The 16425-nt window shown below is 45.7% G+C and overlaps 1 protein-coding gene across 9 annotated transcripts in view; it reads left to right on the top strand.

Moving 5' to 3' along the window:
- Positions 1 to 16425, top strand: part of MAD1L1 (mitotic arrest deficient 1 like 1) — a 372969-nt gene that overhangs the window by 151680 nt on the left and 204864 nt on the right. For all 9 annotated transcript variants that reach the window (XR_012588676.1, XR_012588677.1, XR_012588678.1 and 6 more), the window contains one exon: positions 9570 to 9710. Coding sequence is in view for 6 of the 9 variants with exons in the window: in XM_074597442.1 (XP_074453543.1) it covers positions 9570 to 9710 (141 nt within the window). In the remaining 3 variants the exon portion in view is untranslated. The remainder of the gene's footprint in view (positions 1 to 9569; positions 9711 to 16425) is intronic.

Below are 16425 nucleotides of genomic sequence, written 5' to 3'. Positions count from 1 at the left end.
AAATAAGCTATCCCTTAAGCCAGCCCAGTCTTACTGTTGGGAGCAAGGTTTGGGTGGGAAATGACCCTTTATGATTATTATTATTTTTGTGTATTCTTTTTGCCTTATAGATGTCTTAAGTAGTGTGGAAGTTGCACACTGTGCCTCCTGTACTTAACAAATGGCGTTACGGTTTTTGGTAAACAGCATTGATGCTGAGCAGGCCCTGGATGGGGTACTGTATGGGTGGGCTCTTTGGGGTTTTTACCCCCTGTGTTCTGCATCAGGGTGGATCAACGAATACCGGGGGCTTCTGGGCAGTTCCCTGGCAGTTATGGGACAGTAATTGAAGGAAATTTCTAACAGTTGTTATAGGTAAGTGAAAACATTTGAACCCCAATGGGTAGTGGGCAGAAAGGCCTTTTGTTTAGATGCGTTCATATAATCACAGAATAGTTTGGGTTGGAAGGGACCTTTAAAGGCCATCTAGTCCAACCCCCTGCCATGAGCAGGGACATCTTCAATTAGACCAGGTTGCTCAGAGCCCCGTCCAGCCTGGCCTGGAATGTTTCCAGGGATGGGGCATCTACCACCTCTCTGGGCAGCCTGGGCCAGCGTCTCATCACCTCATTTACCCTCATAGTAAAAATTTCATTATATCTAGTCTAAATCTCTCCTCTTTCAGTTTAAAGCCATTATGCCTCATCCTATTGCGACAGGCCTTGCTAAAAAGCTTGCCAGCCCTGTGGCTTGCAAATTTCATGAGACCCGATGTGATGATTTGCAGTGCAGGTGCTGTGGGTGTCTGTCTGTGGGCGTCACGTGTGGTGAGGTGCACGTTACTCAACTTCCTTGCCCGGGACAGTCCTGTTGCAGCACATACGCAGGCAGATGTTCAATCTTCTCTGCTCTGTGTCCACTTCCGAAGGATGCGTCGCCGAGCTGCGAGGGGAAGGAGCTGGGTCCGCTCTGCCTGCGGGAATCCTTTAAGGGCAACACAGATATGCTCTGGGCCACCGGGGAGATAGGGTGATGTATGATTTCTGAAACTCTTATTGAAGTCGCTGATCTTTTATACCCTGGAGGCGTAGAGGGAATGATTTATGAATTAAGTAAAATATGGGAAATTATTAATAATGTTCTAATAAAGCATTCAGCTGAGTTGTATTCTGAAGCATTACCTAAAAGCGCTTTTTCTTTACCATTTTCAAAAAGCCACAGCTACCACATTTCTCGAGGTGTTGACACGTCGTAAGGGGACCAAGAATTTACTTCTCAAGTTCAGTGGAATGTGCTGTGTTGAGCTGATGGGATGAACTCAGGTCTCTGATTTTTCTGTCTGAGATTTGCCCTCCTGCGTCGGTCCTGCTTTACCCTGAACACCGCAGGAGCAGAGCCCGGACGGTGCTGCGATTCCCCCTCCTTGCTTTTAGCAGAGACAACTGCACCGGCTTAGAGCACAGTTCAGTTTACTTTTTGCCCAAGTTAATGATATTTAAGCGGTTAAAACAGCAGGAAACTGGCTGTTAAGAGATTTAGAGGCCAATATCTGGGTTACTTAGTAGGCAGGAGGAAAAAGAAATCTGAGGGTAAGGAATGAACATAGGGCTGAATTTTTATGTGCTGTGGACACTGGCAGAATAGAAGAACCTGATGCACCCTCACAAAAACTTTCTTTTCAGGGATAAATAAGGCATTTTCTTTTTTTTTCTCTACCTTTTTTTTTTTGAATGGATGAATAATATAATAGTTTTGTATTGCCAGTACGTAAGGATGAATACATCGCCTTGTCAGTTATATGCCTTCCCTCTGCCAGCGATGGTGATCTAGTGGCTAGGCTGAAAAAGGTACGGTATTACTTCTTTTTTTTTTTTTTAAAGAAATGACTGGTTTTCAAATATGAACTGTGCCCAGGGTGTCAGGCGGCGAGTGGCCCTGTGCTGAGGCAGGTGAATACGGCAGCTTCGCCCTTGTGCGAGATTGCCACTGCCTGCAGGGGGGCTACGAGAAATGGTAGAAAGAGGAGGGTTTTTTTTTGAATGAAGAGATGAAAAATACACAGAGAGAGAAAAACGAGCTTGTGCTAGAGATAGGCAGTGGCGAGCGTTCCGCTAGAAGGGAGTTAAATGAAGAAAAATCATAAAATTATTTCACGGCAGCAGGAGGTTAGGAAACATAACTAAACATGTTAAACTCGCTGTGAAGCAAGAGGACCCCAGGGGTATTTTAGTCAGATAATATTTAGTTGGCTGCAGTGTCAGTTGTATGATTGCTTGTCAGCTGGCATATGTATGTGCTATAAGCAAAATGAGGCTTTTAGAGACCATGCACAATTTTCCTAAGGATAGTAAGCAAGGGATTTATCAGAGACAGATTAAAAGAGTTACAGTGGATTTATTGGCTCTGGTCCGTTGCCAGGATAGAAGGCAAGCTGAGCCCTCTGCAGAGGAGCGCTGGAGGTGAGGGACAAGAGCTTGAAAGGAAGGACTATAAATCGGGGGGAAAACGTATGGAATAGAAGAGTATATAAGATACACGGGTATTTGTAAGTGTGCGTCGAAAGCTGCCTGCTGAATGTTTGCCAAAGGAGCAGTCAGATTGCAGAGTCTCTCCAAAATTTGAGGAGTGATGGTTGGGAAGCTAAAGAGTGCCTCTTGTTCTGGCACCTAAAATTAGCCTTTGCTCGTCGTTCTCAGCTCTCTGCCTGGTTGTGTCCTCTCCTCACCGCGCTTTCCCCGGTGGCTTTCTCCAGACTTCCAACCTTAGGTGGAAAGTTGGTGCTCGACCTTAATGATATGGTACCTTTCCTAGCAAGAAAATGGGTCCGTTATGAGAGTATCAGAAAAAGCATTGAAAACCATCAGTTGTGAAGAAATGATAGGAGAGAAAGGAATGTTTTATTCCTGGTTTGCTGCGTGCTTGTGGTTACGGAGTACATCAGTCTTTCTGACCTCTCTGCCACCTACTCAGGTTGGATGGAGACACTTGGACTTATAAAGAATAAATATTTTATTTTTGTTGGAGAAGCCTTATTTGTAGGGCGCAATACGTCTGAAGGGCTTCTTGATAGGTTAAATCCATCTTTAGGTTCCTGTGATAGCCTTATGTTGGCTTGAGGGGCAAAAATTCAAGCAGAGGGTTGATCTATAGAAAATCACATTCAAGAGGTAAGAATATTTTGAAAAACTATTCTCTAACATTCTTCTTGTCAGTGCAAGGGTAGTGCAATCTGCTGGATGTTTTTATTTTTATGGAGTTAACGGGCTTTTTTGTAAATGCTGTTTTAATTGAGGTCTTGAGTAGAAAGTCAATGGTGTGTATATACATATGTGTCTGCAGTCAGTTCTAATTTGTAAAGTAATGTGAAAATAGGTCAGCCACAGAGAGAAATGTTGGGAAATGGCTGTAGCTGAGAAGGAAGCTATTTGGAGGTTTGGGAATAGAAAATTTTGGTTTAAAGATGATTAGTACAAAAGCTAAGGGTGGTAAGAGAAGGGGGAACCATTTGCCCTCTGGTGATAGTAGATGCTGCTGTAGACAAGGAAGACTTGAAAAGTTTCTGGTAATTTAGTTTTTGCTAGGTTTTTTTTGGCGTAGGACTCTTTTTTAGTCTGTTCTGAAAGAGTGGATTAGCTCTCGTTAGCCGTGCCTCAAGAAGGTCAGGAGCTGAGGGGCTGGAGCTCCCTTAGACGCGTTCCCGTAATAGCAAAGACTGACCGAATGTGCCTTTAGCCACAGCTCTGCCCTCCGGCCCCCGTTTCTTGGGCCTTGTCACTTTGCTTTGACTTTCCCCCCCTGTTTTCTGTAAGGCAATGGGATGGGAACATAGTCTTTGAAGAGAGAAGCCTAATTGCCAAGTAAAGCTTAGCAACGTATCAATTCCATATCCATTCCTCCGGCCATCGGATCGGGGCAGAACCTGTGAATTGTCAGTAGCCCTGGCTGACGCTTTTCCGGGGTGTGCGGGGCAGCCGCCCGCATCCCGACGTGCGGGAGGTGGGATGCGCGTGTGTCCTCTGAAGGAGGTGCAGACGGGGCTTTGGGAAGGGGTGGATGCCAACCACCGCGGGGGGCTGCGGGGCCCCACATCGCGCAGGGCTCCCTGCTTTGCTTTCAGCAGTTTCATCGCCTCGATACAAATTCATTTCTCTAAATTACAGAGATGTTGTTGAATTGTAATCCTCCTCTTTGATAAACACATCACTGAAGTTGAGATTTATCACATTTATTGTTTGCCTTTATTCAGTAGACAAGTTACCTGTCAGAGAAGGAAATTAGACTGGTTTGATATTATTCATATTAAGGCTCAGTTGATTGTTTCTTGTCCCTAATTCTTCTCTAGCTGCTTGCAATTTGATTGTTAATGTTTTCTTCAAGTATTTTTATGAGATACCAAAATGTTGCAGTGATTTATAATTGCCTGAGTCTGTATCTCCTCATCCATCCTTCTTTTAAAAGGTTGGCTCTGTTCCTCCATCCTATTTTCGGGGCCTGTCCTGCCATTTGTGAGTTCATCAAAGTTAGTTGCTCGTGGACCGGAGATTCCTGTGACTAATTTTTGAAGTATCCTAAGGTTGTAGTTTTTCCATCGATCCTGACACAGTCTGATATATTTCAGTATTCCTCAGTTATTCCTGGCTATATTTTGGTTTATGTTCCCGCACCTCACACTGCTAATTTTACTGATGTTAAACATCTGGTCAAGCCCCAGTTACCGTCTCCCTTGTTCTCTGTGTGTATTTGTATCGCTTAAAGCAAGAAAGCAAAGACCTCTCTTACACAGCCATCTTTCTCTTTTATTTGTTTTTTTGTTTTTTTTTTTTATAAGGAATAGTTAGCTAAATTATACCTGATTGCAAATAGCATCTGTTTGATGTTGAAGCTCCATATTCTTTCTTCAGTCTTGAAATTTTCTCTTATTATGACTAATTTGGAGTTAGGAGTCTGGAGAGGAAGAGGAGGGGGAGATCTTGCCACTGATTTCCTATAATGAAGCGGTCTATTAACATTCTCCAAAAATTATCATTAAGTAAAAAAAAAAAGCTCATCTAACGCTAGGAACAGGAATATTTCTGTACCATCAAGAAAGGGGAATATCATTATGATTCCACTTTACAAAGTCTGTCTCCTCTGCCAGGCTCTAACCCGTGCAGAAGGGAGAGCGCGAGTGAGCCCTGCCTTTGGGTTGGGGATTAATAGTTGGAGTTCATTCGTGTGGAAACAAAGCAGATTTTACTGTGACGAGAATCCGTCATTAAAAAGCCATTATCGGAAGGGACCGGCACAATTCCTGCTCTTTCATTGCTAATGACAAAACAATCTGTTCTTTAAAAAAACCACAACCCTATATTTTCTTTCAGAGAATGGTGCAGGAGACTTAGCAGAACAGAAGCCGGGTGACGAGAGGCAGTTGAAAGATTTATTGATCAATAAACCAGACAATTACAGCTTGTTTATAAAAGGGAAAAAAACCCAACCAAACCTGGGGCCTGCGAGCAACACCGAGACTCTAATAATGATAACTCTGGCATCCAGCTTGAAACGATAAAAGTCAATAGGAAGATATAGGATTTCAATAAAATTATGACACTAGATAAACTTTACCCCAGGAACAAATTTTCCCTGGGTGTGTGACTGACTTCAGTTAGATTTGTAACTTTAATTTCTTTCTTATTGATTTTTTTTCTTTTCTTCAACTAATTAGAAAGTCTGTGGTGAATTGTGTGTATGTATGTTTGAGGAGGGGCTAACGAGCAGCAAGAGGAGCAGGCCCTGAGTTGATACGTATGTATATACGGTCTGCTGGCTTTCTAAATTTCTTTTTGGCTATATATATTTACTCCTCAGTTGCTTCCAATGCACAGCTGGGAGTCACTCTCCTTCTCGGTGGGCAGATATCTGAAGCCGCCGCGGGCTGCCCTTGGAGTGGTGCTTCGGTGCCCTGGGGGCTGTCGGTAGGGATGAGGAGGGTGATGCTGATGGTGCTTATGTGGACAATTCTCAGGTCTTCCCCTAAAATGAAGCCAGAAGTCCTGGAGGAGCCCACCTGAAATACTGGTGTTTCTAAACCTCTCTGGCGTGTGAATTCCCTTAGTTTGGAGGTACTCGCCAGCCAGGTTGAATTTTGGCTTTGCATAGAGGGAATAGAGGAGCCGGTGGGAGGACTGGAGAGAAGCTTTATCTTGGGGATGGCATTTTGCGAAGGTGCCATCCTCTACTTCCCCGTAGCAGATTTTCATGGGATTAGCTCTAGTTTGTGATTTTCCTTTTAGGTATTTGTGCAATAGTAGGAGGCATATTCTTTTGGTGAATTGGCTGTTGCTGGCAGAAGGAAGGGAAATGGTTCAACCTTTGAAAAAATCCCAGTTCTTCCCCTTTTTCAAACTTGCATCTCCTCAAACACCAGAGTTTGCTGTGGGGCATTAATTTTCTAGGTTTGTAATGAACATTAAAACCAATTATTCTTTTAGGGCATGTTTAGAGTAAGCTCATTTCTGTTCTGGTGCTGATTTGAAGCTGGTCAAGGTACAGAGCACCTGGGAGTGCGGGTGTAAGGTCCGTGGTGAGTCTGCAGAGGTGCCCTGTGCTGGGGAAATTTTGGAAATTCCCAGAGGGACGGCTTTTTAGTAATTGCGATGAATGCGCTCCTGATAGAAAGCAGGAAAGTGGAGGTGTTGGAAGAAGGTTAGAGAGGGCATGTGAAAGTCCCTGGGGAGGTTCTTGATGGGGTTTGGGGAGTATCCTGTTGTGTGGGATGAGGAGATATTGCAGCAATTACTAAATTAGTGTTACATTTTAGAGAATCGTTTTAGACGGAGGACTTCTCAACAAGAACTTCTGTTTCCTGCCAAGCTAACAAGATCTTTAGGAGGGAGGGAAAAGCTTCCAGTAAGTGCTCTTGATGGGGAGGAATTTGGAAAATGGAGCTGGGGACCACTTGTTGGAAGCTGAGAATTGGTTTCATTACAGTATTAATATTTAGAAATAATTAAAAAAGAGAACTAAAATCCAGGATCAAGCGTTTAATTGTATCACCCTTTATTTCAGCTTTCAAGCACCTTTCCCCCCCTCCCGCCGTACAGCTTGTGTTGTATTTACTGCCCGTGGGTTTTTTTTTCTTGAGAAGTTTACTCTTCCTTTAAGAGAAGGGCTTTGAAGGGCAAGGTCTGTAGTTGATTTTAGGGGAGAGACAGCCCGTCGGGATGTCCTGCTCCCATGCAATTTTCCCATCCTAACATGAAAGCAGAAGTTTGTCCTCCTTGCAGCTGAAGAGCTCGGGGAACTGCTGGGATCTTGCTGGGAATGATTCGAGTGACCTAATATTCAGCAGTTAATTGGAAACCAAGTGTGATGGGAATTGCCGGGGGTCCTGTTTGCTGTCGAAAAAATGCTGAGGATTTTGGGACTGCCCTGCTGTAATGGAGAGAACATCGCAGTGGTAAATTATCACATCGATGAAAGGCGCTTAGTAGAAAATTAGGATAGCAGAGCAGTTAGGAGTACGGAGGATGCTGTAATTGCAGGTGTAATTGCAACAACATGCAAGGATCAAACCTTTGCTAAATGTTCTCTTCTGTGCTCTAGACAACGATCCTGCAATAAATGGGGAAAGAAAGCTGTCTCCTGAGCAAAGGCAGGCTGCCTTATGGAGAGTGCACTGGGCAGACTGGGAGACGTCTATGCTAAGGGGGAGGAGGAGGATGGAGCCACCCTGTACTGCTGCCTTCCTGCTAAACGAGTTCATGAGGAGGCCGGCGCGGTGTGTCTGGGTTTGGGTTTTGTCCTTCTGCAGTCACATGGAAGCATTTCCTTTCATATGCCTGTCAGACTAAAAATTCTTTCTAAATTGTGACAAAACTGTACTTTCCTTGGAAGAGTGTTTCTCTTCACCCAGACCTGAGCAAGGAGCTAGTAATAGCTTCTAGTAATGTTTATGTTAAAACCTGTTTTTCTTTATTATTTTATTATCTCTGTTCCTTCAGCCTCAGGCTGTGCTTTGGCCTTGAGGTCCTTTACCTGCTGACCGCCGCCGCCGTCTTGGCTGACCTTTCAAGCCGTGACATGCTCCGAACACACGCTGCACCTCTGGCAGTGCCCCTCCTCTTGTTTTCACACCTTGAATTTGAATGTTCCTTCCCTTCTCCACACGTACACTCGCTATCCATGTTCAGTCTCTGACCTTTAGATTTTGAAGGAGGAGGTAACCTTTGTACGAGGCTTGAGCAGTTACCATCACCTATCTAAAATACAGCCTGTTTTGCTGGAGGGTGAGGGAAAAGGACATTTGTTCCTCCCCTGGCAATTCCTGCTTTCCCGGAGAGGGCAGGGTCCCGGCGAAGCATCTCAGCGTGGCCAGGCTGGCTTTGTGCCGCGCTCCTGGCTGGGTGGAGTGGCAGCGGCCTGGTCTGGATGCGAACTATGCCGCCATAAAGCTGAGTGATCTTCTAATAATATTTTGGGGTTTTGCGGGGGCAGAATTCACACGAGAGAACAGGTTTGTGCAGAGCACTCGAGCGGTTCTGTAAGAGGGCAAGGTAGCAATAAAGGCAGGCAGCACTGTAAGATTTCCACGGAGTTTTTGCTCTTTGGATTCATGCCGGGGCCTTTGCCGCTTCGACCCCCGTCTGTAGCCTCGCAAACATCAAAGTTGTTCTTCCATGTAGTCAAAAGATAAAACGCTTCATCAGCTGGCTGATCCCTGGATGCATGTTGCACTGTAAACGGTAATCTCCTTAAAACACACCTGACTTTTGGGGATTTGCAGCCTTTTGTCCCCATTCTCCTTCTCCACCAGTGCCTTGGAGGGAGGCGTTAGGTCTGAAGTTGGGAAGGCGGCAGGAGACGCTTCAACAGGGGCCCCCACAAAAAGTTTTCCCTTTAGCTTTCGGCCCAAGCTTTGTACTTGGGAGTGAGAATGCTCTCGGGGAGGGGAGAGGGATCCTTCTTTTTGTCTTTCTCTGCAAACGCTTGCTTATAATTGCCAGCAAAGAGTGAGCCAAACACATTGTCTGCGAGATGTTAACCTCTGAAAAAATATTTATTGTAAACACCGAGTGTTGCGGTGTTTAGGGAGTGATAAGTCACATACCATTTAGAGGATATTTGCTCTCAGCCACTTTGTTCGTTGTCAAATCTGTTTCATTTCTGTTGTGACAATTCTGTTCCTTCATTGCTGGAACTCTTTGGCAGGAAAAATGTCAAGTACTACACTAAATATTTTGCTGCAGAAACCCATTCAGCCATGTTGAATGAGAACAGTGTCTCCAAAAAGAAGGCAGACTCTGTTTGCAGTTGCCATCTGCTTGTTAGAGTGTGTGCATGTTGCTTTCCTGCAAGGGATGTGTGATTTCATATACAAGAGACAGTCCAATTTCTGAGTTTTCAGAGCAGCAACATTTATTTTATTAGAACTGTGTGTCCGTGTCTGTGCCTTGATGCTGATATGAAGACGATGAGTGCGTATCCATCAGGGTTTCTTTGCCATATAAAAGAACAATGGGTAAAATTGTCAAATATTGCTGTGGGCAGCCTCTCCTCGGAGTGAGGTGGGGAGCCTTATCCCTAAAGGTGGTTTCTGTTCTTCCCGACAGGAGCGGGATGGCATGCGAGCAATTCTGGAGTCGTACGACAGCGAGCTGACCCCTTCGGAGCACTCGCCCCAGCTGAGCCGGCGCATGCGAGAGGCTGAGGAGATGGTGCAGAAGCTGCACGCTCATAACACGGAGCTGGAGGTAATAAAGAAGCATCATCCTCTAACCCCGGGGGGGAAGTAGTTGAGACCTGTAAGATTGAATTGCCTAGTGGTGGGATCTGCTCTCACAGAAAACAGATTTGCAAAATTCAAACTTCAAAATTCCAGGATCAATAAGACCCACAAGTTATTATTCTGCGCCTGAAGCCGGCGGAAGCCGAGAATAATCATCTTTGGGTGGGAAGAATCCGCTTTGTGTTAGGCGTAGCTGTACGGCACGGCTGGGGTGACAGCCAGTCCCTGCGGGGTGCAGGGCTGTGTAAGGGGACAATGAAACGGAGCAAGCGTGGTGTCCTCTCAGAGGTCCAGTCGAAGTGATTCGCTACCCGGCATGTGTAGCAAGGTCTTCCGCACACAGTGTGAGTGAGCGTGTGTTTGTAAGAGCTTTACTCTGAGGGTTGAAGAGGTAAAGTACGTCTCTGCTGTTAATTCTTCACTTGGCACTGGGCCTGAAAACCCCAGAATGCCAGTGACTCTCTTAAACGCTTTTTACTAGGTTTTCTCTAAGAAAAAACATTCTTTCTGAAGATAGAAGTATTTCTTGAAGGAATCCTTATATTATTTTTAGTTCTCTTTTTGAAAATTTGCAATCTGAAACGTGTCTGTGATGAGGTAAGTGTTAACATGCGTTTGCCACGTAGTTCCCTCTTCGCTGTTGTACTTTGTCATAGTGGAATGGGCTTTATGGTCATGACTTCAAATATTTGGAATATGTCTGTGATCTTAAAGCTTGGCAGTTTTATTACATAGGCTTTACAGTAATCCTAAGTATGTGAGTTTTCCTTTCTTCCCGTCTAGTTCCACCCTCGTATAGATTTATAGATGCCATAATTCAGACGGAGTGAAACTTGTAGAAACTGATGCTGCTCGGTTCGTGTTCAAGCCGTAGAGTGGATTGTCCCACTGTGCACAAACCTCTTTGTTGCTTCTGGCATCCTCAAAAATGCCCTTTCCTTGTGTTGGTGGTGGGGACTTCAGTCAGTCAATGCTGGCTCCAGGGACCTTCAAAGCCTTAGCAAGCAGAGCAGCGTAGTGTGGTGAAGATCATTCTCATGGCATAGCTCCCCTCCATCCCTGTTTCCCAGAAAAGGAATTCTGTGAAGTTTTGGGGAAGTTGATAGAGAAGTTAGCTGGTAACAGCAGATGAAATGTAAATGTGCCCGAATTTATCTGTCTCGGAGTGTTTCTCTGTGTTGTCTTTTGATCACCATATTGCTTACCACCAAACAGAGCAGGATTAGACGATGCTGACATAAAGCGATAGGCGGCTGTTTTATCCTGCTTTCTTCGTTGTTTCCAACAGTGGCTCTGGGTTGTTGGAGGGAGATTTCCGGAATTGTTTCACTGAAGATTTCAAATGTGCGTGGTGTCTTTGGGCAATAGAAAATTACCTTTTCTTCTTCAGGTGAAAGCATGGAAGAGTGTGGGAAACAATTGCTACACCCCTTTATTTATAGAAAACAAATTATAAGTTTGTTTTTGTGGGTATGGATTAAGGGCTGCACGGAAAATTTCAGAAAGGGTCTGTGTTCTCTGGAGGTTTGTTTAGTGTGATGTCAACCTTTAAGTCTTTCAAAGACTTGACTAGAAGCAGGATTCAAAGACGTGATATTCCCCTTGTAAAGTAAAATTTTACGCTTCACTTGGTTGTGTGTTTGCCTTTCTGACTGCAACGTTGACTGCTGAATCCCATCTATTCTGGAATTTTGGGGGAAAGTTTTTTGTTCTAGTAAAAATCTGAGAACTGGAAAGGGAAATTGAGGTAGAGGCAGGACTCCTGGTGTCTCATCATCAGGAGCAGCAGCTGTAATCAACTGCCTGTAGATCAAAGAACTGGTCGATAGCAGCTATTAATAACTTCTAACATAATGCTCTGCTCCCTCCCAGCTCTGCTGAGCCTCTGTACAAATTTTAGAGATGTTGACACCTGCATGACTCATCTCACAAACAGAGGAGACGGCAGGAGTGAGGCACCTTGGAGCCTCGGTTCTTCCCGAGATGTGGGAGAAACGGTCTCTCATGGGGGGGAGTCGGGGAGAGAAGGAAAAAGGGAACTTCACACCGTTGACGTCTAAGTGCGGCAGAAGGGTTGGGGCACCCCAGGAGCCCCTGGCGTGGTGGGTTGGGAGGGCGGCACGCGACCGGCTTGTAGAGTAGCACAGAAGAGTGAGAAGAGCCCGTCCGTGAGCATCGGGCGTGTGGCAGCAAAGCAACAAGGTGCACGGCTTTTCTGATGGGAGCCCGGGGAGGTCTGGGGGGGCTGCAAAGAGACGGGCTGGTGGAGCCCAGCTGCAGAGGCCAGGCTGACACGATTCCTTTTTGCTAGGCTAAGTTGGTTAAGGTGTGGAAAACAATTAAGATCACCGGTTAACCGAGGATATACCAGCGCAGGTAAGCACAGCTGTGCCCGCAGAGCGCTCCGGGCAGCTCGACGTGCGCGGGGATCGCCGCGCGGTTGGTACAGGACCAGCCCTTGCCCCGTCCCTGGGCACTGCACCACTGCGTCTCCGCTGGGAGACTGCACCCATCGCTGCGCTCCACCAGCACCTGGGGCTTAAAAACGCCTCTAAGGCAAACGCATCCTCTTGCATTACATTTTGTAGCTTCTACCTTTCAACTTTTTTCATAAACCTTAAAATTCACACCATTTCTCTCCTCCCTGATTCGTTTTGTCACAGTTTTTTTTTTTTTTACTTTTTTGCTACTGAGTACTTAATTTACCAAAATCTCTTTCTACGCTCCCTAGTAGAGAGCTCTTTGATACTTTTCTTTTTCTTTCTGGCTGCCCTAATCTGTTACCAGCAACCCCACCTCTGAACATGCCACAGAGGGGAAAAAGTGATGTTCTTAACAGGGGGTTTTCTGTACTCTAAAAATGGAGATTTTTCCCAGCAGCGCTCTGTGAGGCAGGAAGCTCTCTGGTGAGGACGGAGTGATCGCAGTAGGAAAGAGGAGGAAGCTGCATGGGACTAGGAAGATTTTGGTCCAAGGCAACCACTTGTAATTCATTAAGGAGATGAGGTCTCTGATAAGTCCTTTGCTTGATGTACAAATGGAGGTGGGAAGCTGTTTAAAAGAACACGGGGAATGAGAGAGGAGTGTGTAAGCCCTGGAGGGTTGTGTGTGAGTGGTTTATTAATGGATGGTGGGAGGATGGATTTAGGTGGTACACGGAGTCGTGCCCCACTCCCTCCTTCCCGGCCCTCGCTGGGCAGGACGGCTGCTGGGGGCGAGCGCTGCTGCCTCTGCGTCGCAGCCAGCACCTGGGTCACGGGCTCCTTTCCAGAGCCTGAAACACAGAAGGATGCTCGCTTTCATCCCAGATGACTTCAGACACGCCATGTCGCTGTGTAAGAACTAGTCCTATCAGAGCCTGATGGGGCAGAGGACTTGGAAGGCAAAGAAAGGCTGATGGGGAACTTTTAAAACCCCCTTCCTTGATGACCGATGAGAAAAGCTGGATCTCTAACACATGGACATGCAAACATGTCGTCTCTTCTGGGACTGGAAATGACTGCTGTGTCCTCCCCAGGACTGCTTGCCCCAGCCCGAGCCCCTGCTGCACGATGTCCGTCTGGCCGGAGAGGTTCGAGAAAGCACTTTGCGGAGCATTGATGGTAAAGCAGGGGGGAGATGCAAAGAGAAATGCCATCTGAAATGGTGGCTGGAAAAGCAAGCAGGCTGTGTCAGCCTATTTCACGTGGTTAATGAGGTGTCACTCACCATCTTTTTAAAAGTGTGTTTTGGAACTGAAGAGGGAATGTGTTTGTCCCTGGCCAGCCTGCTATAAATACTTCAAATAGACAGAACTGTAGCCATATTTATATCACGGCATGAATTTTTGTTTTGATACTGGTGATATTAACGGTTTTCTTGCCAAGCTGGATTAACTTTTACTGCCTTATCTCCCATTACTTCTAATTTCAAGGTAAATATGACAAAACAAGAAGCTTCTGTGCATGCAGCAGCTACTGCGAAAAAGCTCTGATGTGGAGTTTAGTGTTTGAAAAGTTAAATCCAGCTGCACAAAAGAGAAATCATCATAAATATAACTCCATTAATAGCAATTTTATTACAACACACTTGGCTCCATATGAAACTTTAATGAAGAGAGATTTGCAAGGAAGGCTCATGCTGACACCTTCAATGGTCTCCAGCATTTTTTACATTGAGAGATTTACACTGTCTGTGAGCACCATATGTACTCTAATCAGTTAATTATGAGTCTGACAGTTTCAGCACATGCAGTGCCATATGTTCTGTGTTTTTGTTCCACCACGGGCATTACTGGTGACCTCGAAACTCATTGACCAAATATCGTCACCTTATCTGCACCTGATAACTGCGGCGCATCTGCTGGCAGTGAAAATTGGGCATTGCTGATTCTTGTGATGTTAGTCACAAATCTGCTCCTTGCAAAGGCAGTTACTTAGCAGTCACCCCAGTGTTTAAAGTGCTTAAAATTTACGTGCAGATGCAATACAATGTTTATTTGAGCAGTTAACAGTTCCTCCTTGTCTCTTGCCCAGCTTTCCCCATCAGTGCTTTTCCACTTTTTTTACCTTCTGTAGTTTTCTCTCTTTGATCCACGCTTTGTATTTATCTTGCTTTATCCCTCCTCTGACGAATTTCCTCTCCCCCTCAAAGCTAGTTTGCCTCTTTACGTAGCAGAAGGGGTTTCTGTGATGATGGGAACTTTACAGAGAAATTTCCTCCCATCTGTGCAAGGTACGGAAGAGTTTGTTTGAATTTTCAGGTTTCTGCTGCCTGCTTTCTTCACCTCTCTGCTGCCATCCCACCTTCGTGCACTGTTTTTTTCTCAGTGACAACTGTAAGAAGCAGTGAGAAGATTACTCTGCTCGCTTCGGATGTCCATAAGGAGCAAATCAGAGTCACTAGAGCTTTCCTGCCACTCCAGAATGGCATATGTTTCACTTGCCCGGACTTCTGCTGTCATTGTAGCATCTTATCTGTGACTCATGCGGGAGAAAACAGGCTGTCTCTGGAGGTGATGCTAATGCGCTCCATGCATCAGCTCCCACTGATTGCTGAAGCAGTCACAGGGCTGGACATCATCTTCTGACAAAGCAAACACCTTGTCGAAATAGCATTTTGAACCTGAAGGCTTTGGCATCTCTTGGCAGACTCCAGCCTTCCCGAGAACCGCTGCCGGTCCTTTGCCTTTCTTCTCCTTTCTGAAGGAGAGTCGGTCAGGCTGCGCGTCCTCCTGCGGTCCTGCAAAATGGATTATCTCGGGTTCTCTCTTCTTGCCCGCGTTTCATCTTCCTTCAGACCCCAGTGACCTTATCAAGTCAGGGAGCCATTGGTTTCCCCCCCTCCCTGTTCCACCTGCCGGGGGCTGTGTTTGGGGACGGCACCTTGCAAATAACCCTCACATAAATGAGGAAGCCAAGTCACGGAGGGGCTTAATGATTTGTTAAAGGTGACAGTCCCTGCTCTGTGGCAGAAGAGTGCCTCTTAAAACTGGTTGCTGCTGCAGCAGAGCCTGTCTCTGCATATCTGAGATGTTTTGTTTGGTGAAACTAGATTTTACAACTCAATTACTATTATTGTTTTTGAGGAGATTCCCCATTTTTGGATCTGTCCTGAAGGTTAGTAATTGATGGAGAGAAGTAGTCCCCGGCACTGCCTTATACTGGAGATATTCTGCACAAACCAGCATTGTTGTCACTACAGGTAGATTTTTTTACAGCTATTTTTAGTGTGTGGATGCTCTGACAGTTTAAGAGTGGCTTTAACTCAGCAGTTCCTAGGGACCGCAAGCCTCCATTATTTTTAAGAAGTGAGAATGTCTGGGCACCAACTTGCATAGAGTAAATTAAATCATTAACTAAGACAGTACCTGTACCTTTAGCCTATGATAAGCAGCTTTATAGACAAAGCCCCAAGAAAAATGACGGGTTGCAGAACAAGCAGCAGCCGTAAGGACCCTTTTGCTGTGCCTGGCTGCAGACTGAAGTGCATGGGACAGAAAAGCATTTTCTGTGCTTCAAGTGCAGAAAGAACAAGGGGAGACATTGTAATTTCTGTCCTGATTTGCTAAAAGTTGTGCTCCTGATGTAGATGTAGTCTGTGACACTGCCCCCAGTTTTCTTACCGACTAGATCGTGTCTTGACTCTCTCTAAACTTAAAAATTCCTAGTAATGATAAATATAAACGATGACCTGTGTTAGCGATACAGGGAGTTTAGGATGGACTCCTGCAGGCTCCTCTGTCGGAAGGGTTTTTCCCTCTGCAGGGAGCGTACCCAGCATTGCTGAGCCCGAGCGAATATCATCAGCCTGCTGGAGGCGTGGAGCTCGGGGGACGTGGGAATGCTCCTCAGCATCTGAAGGATCTCGCTTCAGCCCCAAGGAGATTGAGAGATGCCGGCAACAAAGGGATTGCTCCCTCCCCTGCAGCCTGGGCTCCCCTAAAAATGCTCTTGTATGAAGAAATCCTCCTCCAGCCCCTTCCAGTGATGCTACGAATAACCAAGCAGGAACGGGGTTTGACCTAGGGAATGTGAGTTAGCTTCAAACGTGCCTGGCCACAGGGGACAGGAGAAATGGGTGAACTGGGTCTAAATTCCTACGGAAGATTTAAAATTGGGTTCTTCCTTAGTGATGTTTTGGAAAGAGAAGATTACTGATGTGTAGTTATGAGTCATATTTACCACAATAGAACAGGAGAG

This window comes from Larus michahellis, chromosome 8, assembly GCF_964199755.1.
Source record: "Larus michahellis chromosome 8, bLarMic1.1, whole genome shotgun sequence".
NCBI lineage: Eukaryota > Metazoa > Chordata > Aves > Charadriiformes > Laridae > Larus > Larus michahellis.
The sequence above is the reverse complement of the archived record's forward strand: the minus strand, read 5'-3'. Positions and strand labels throughout refer to the sequence as shown.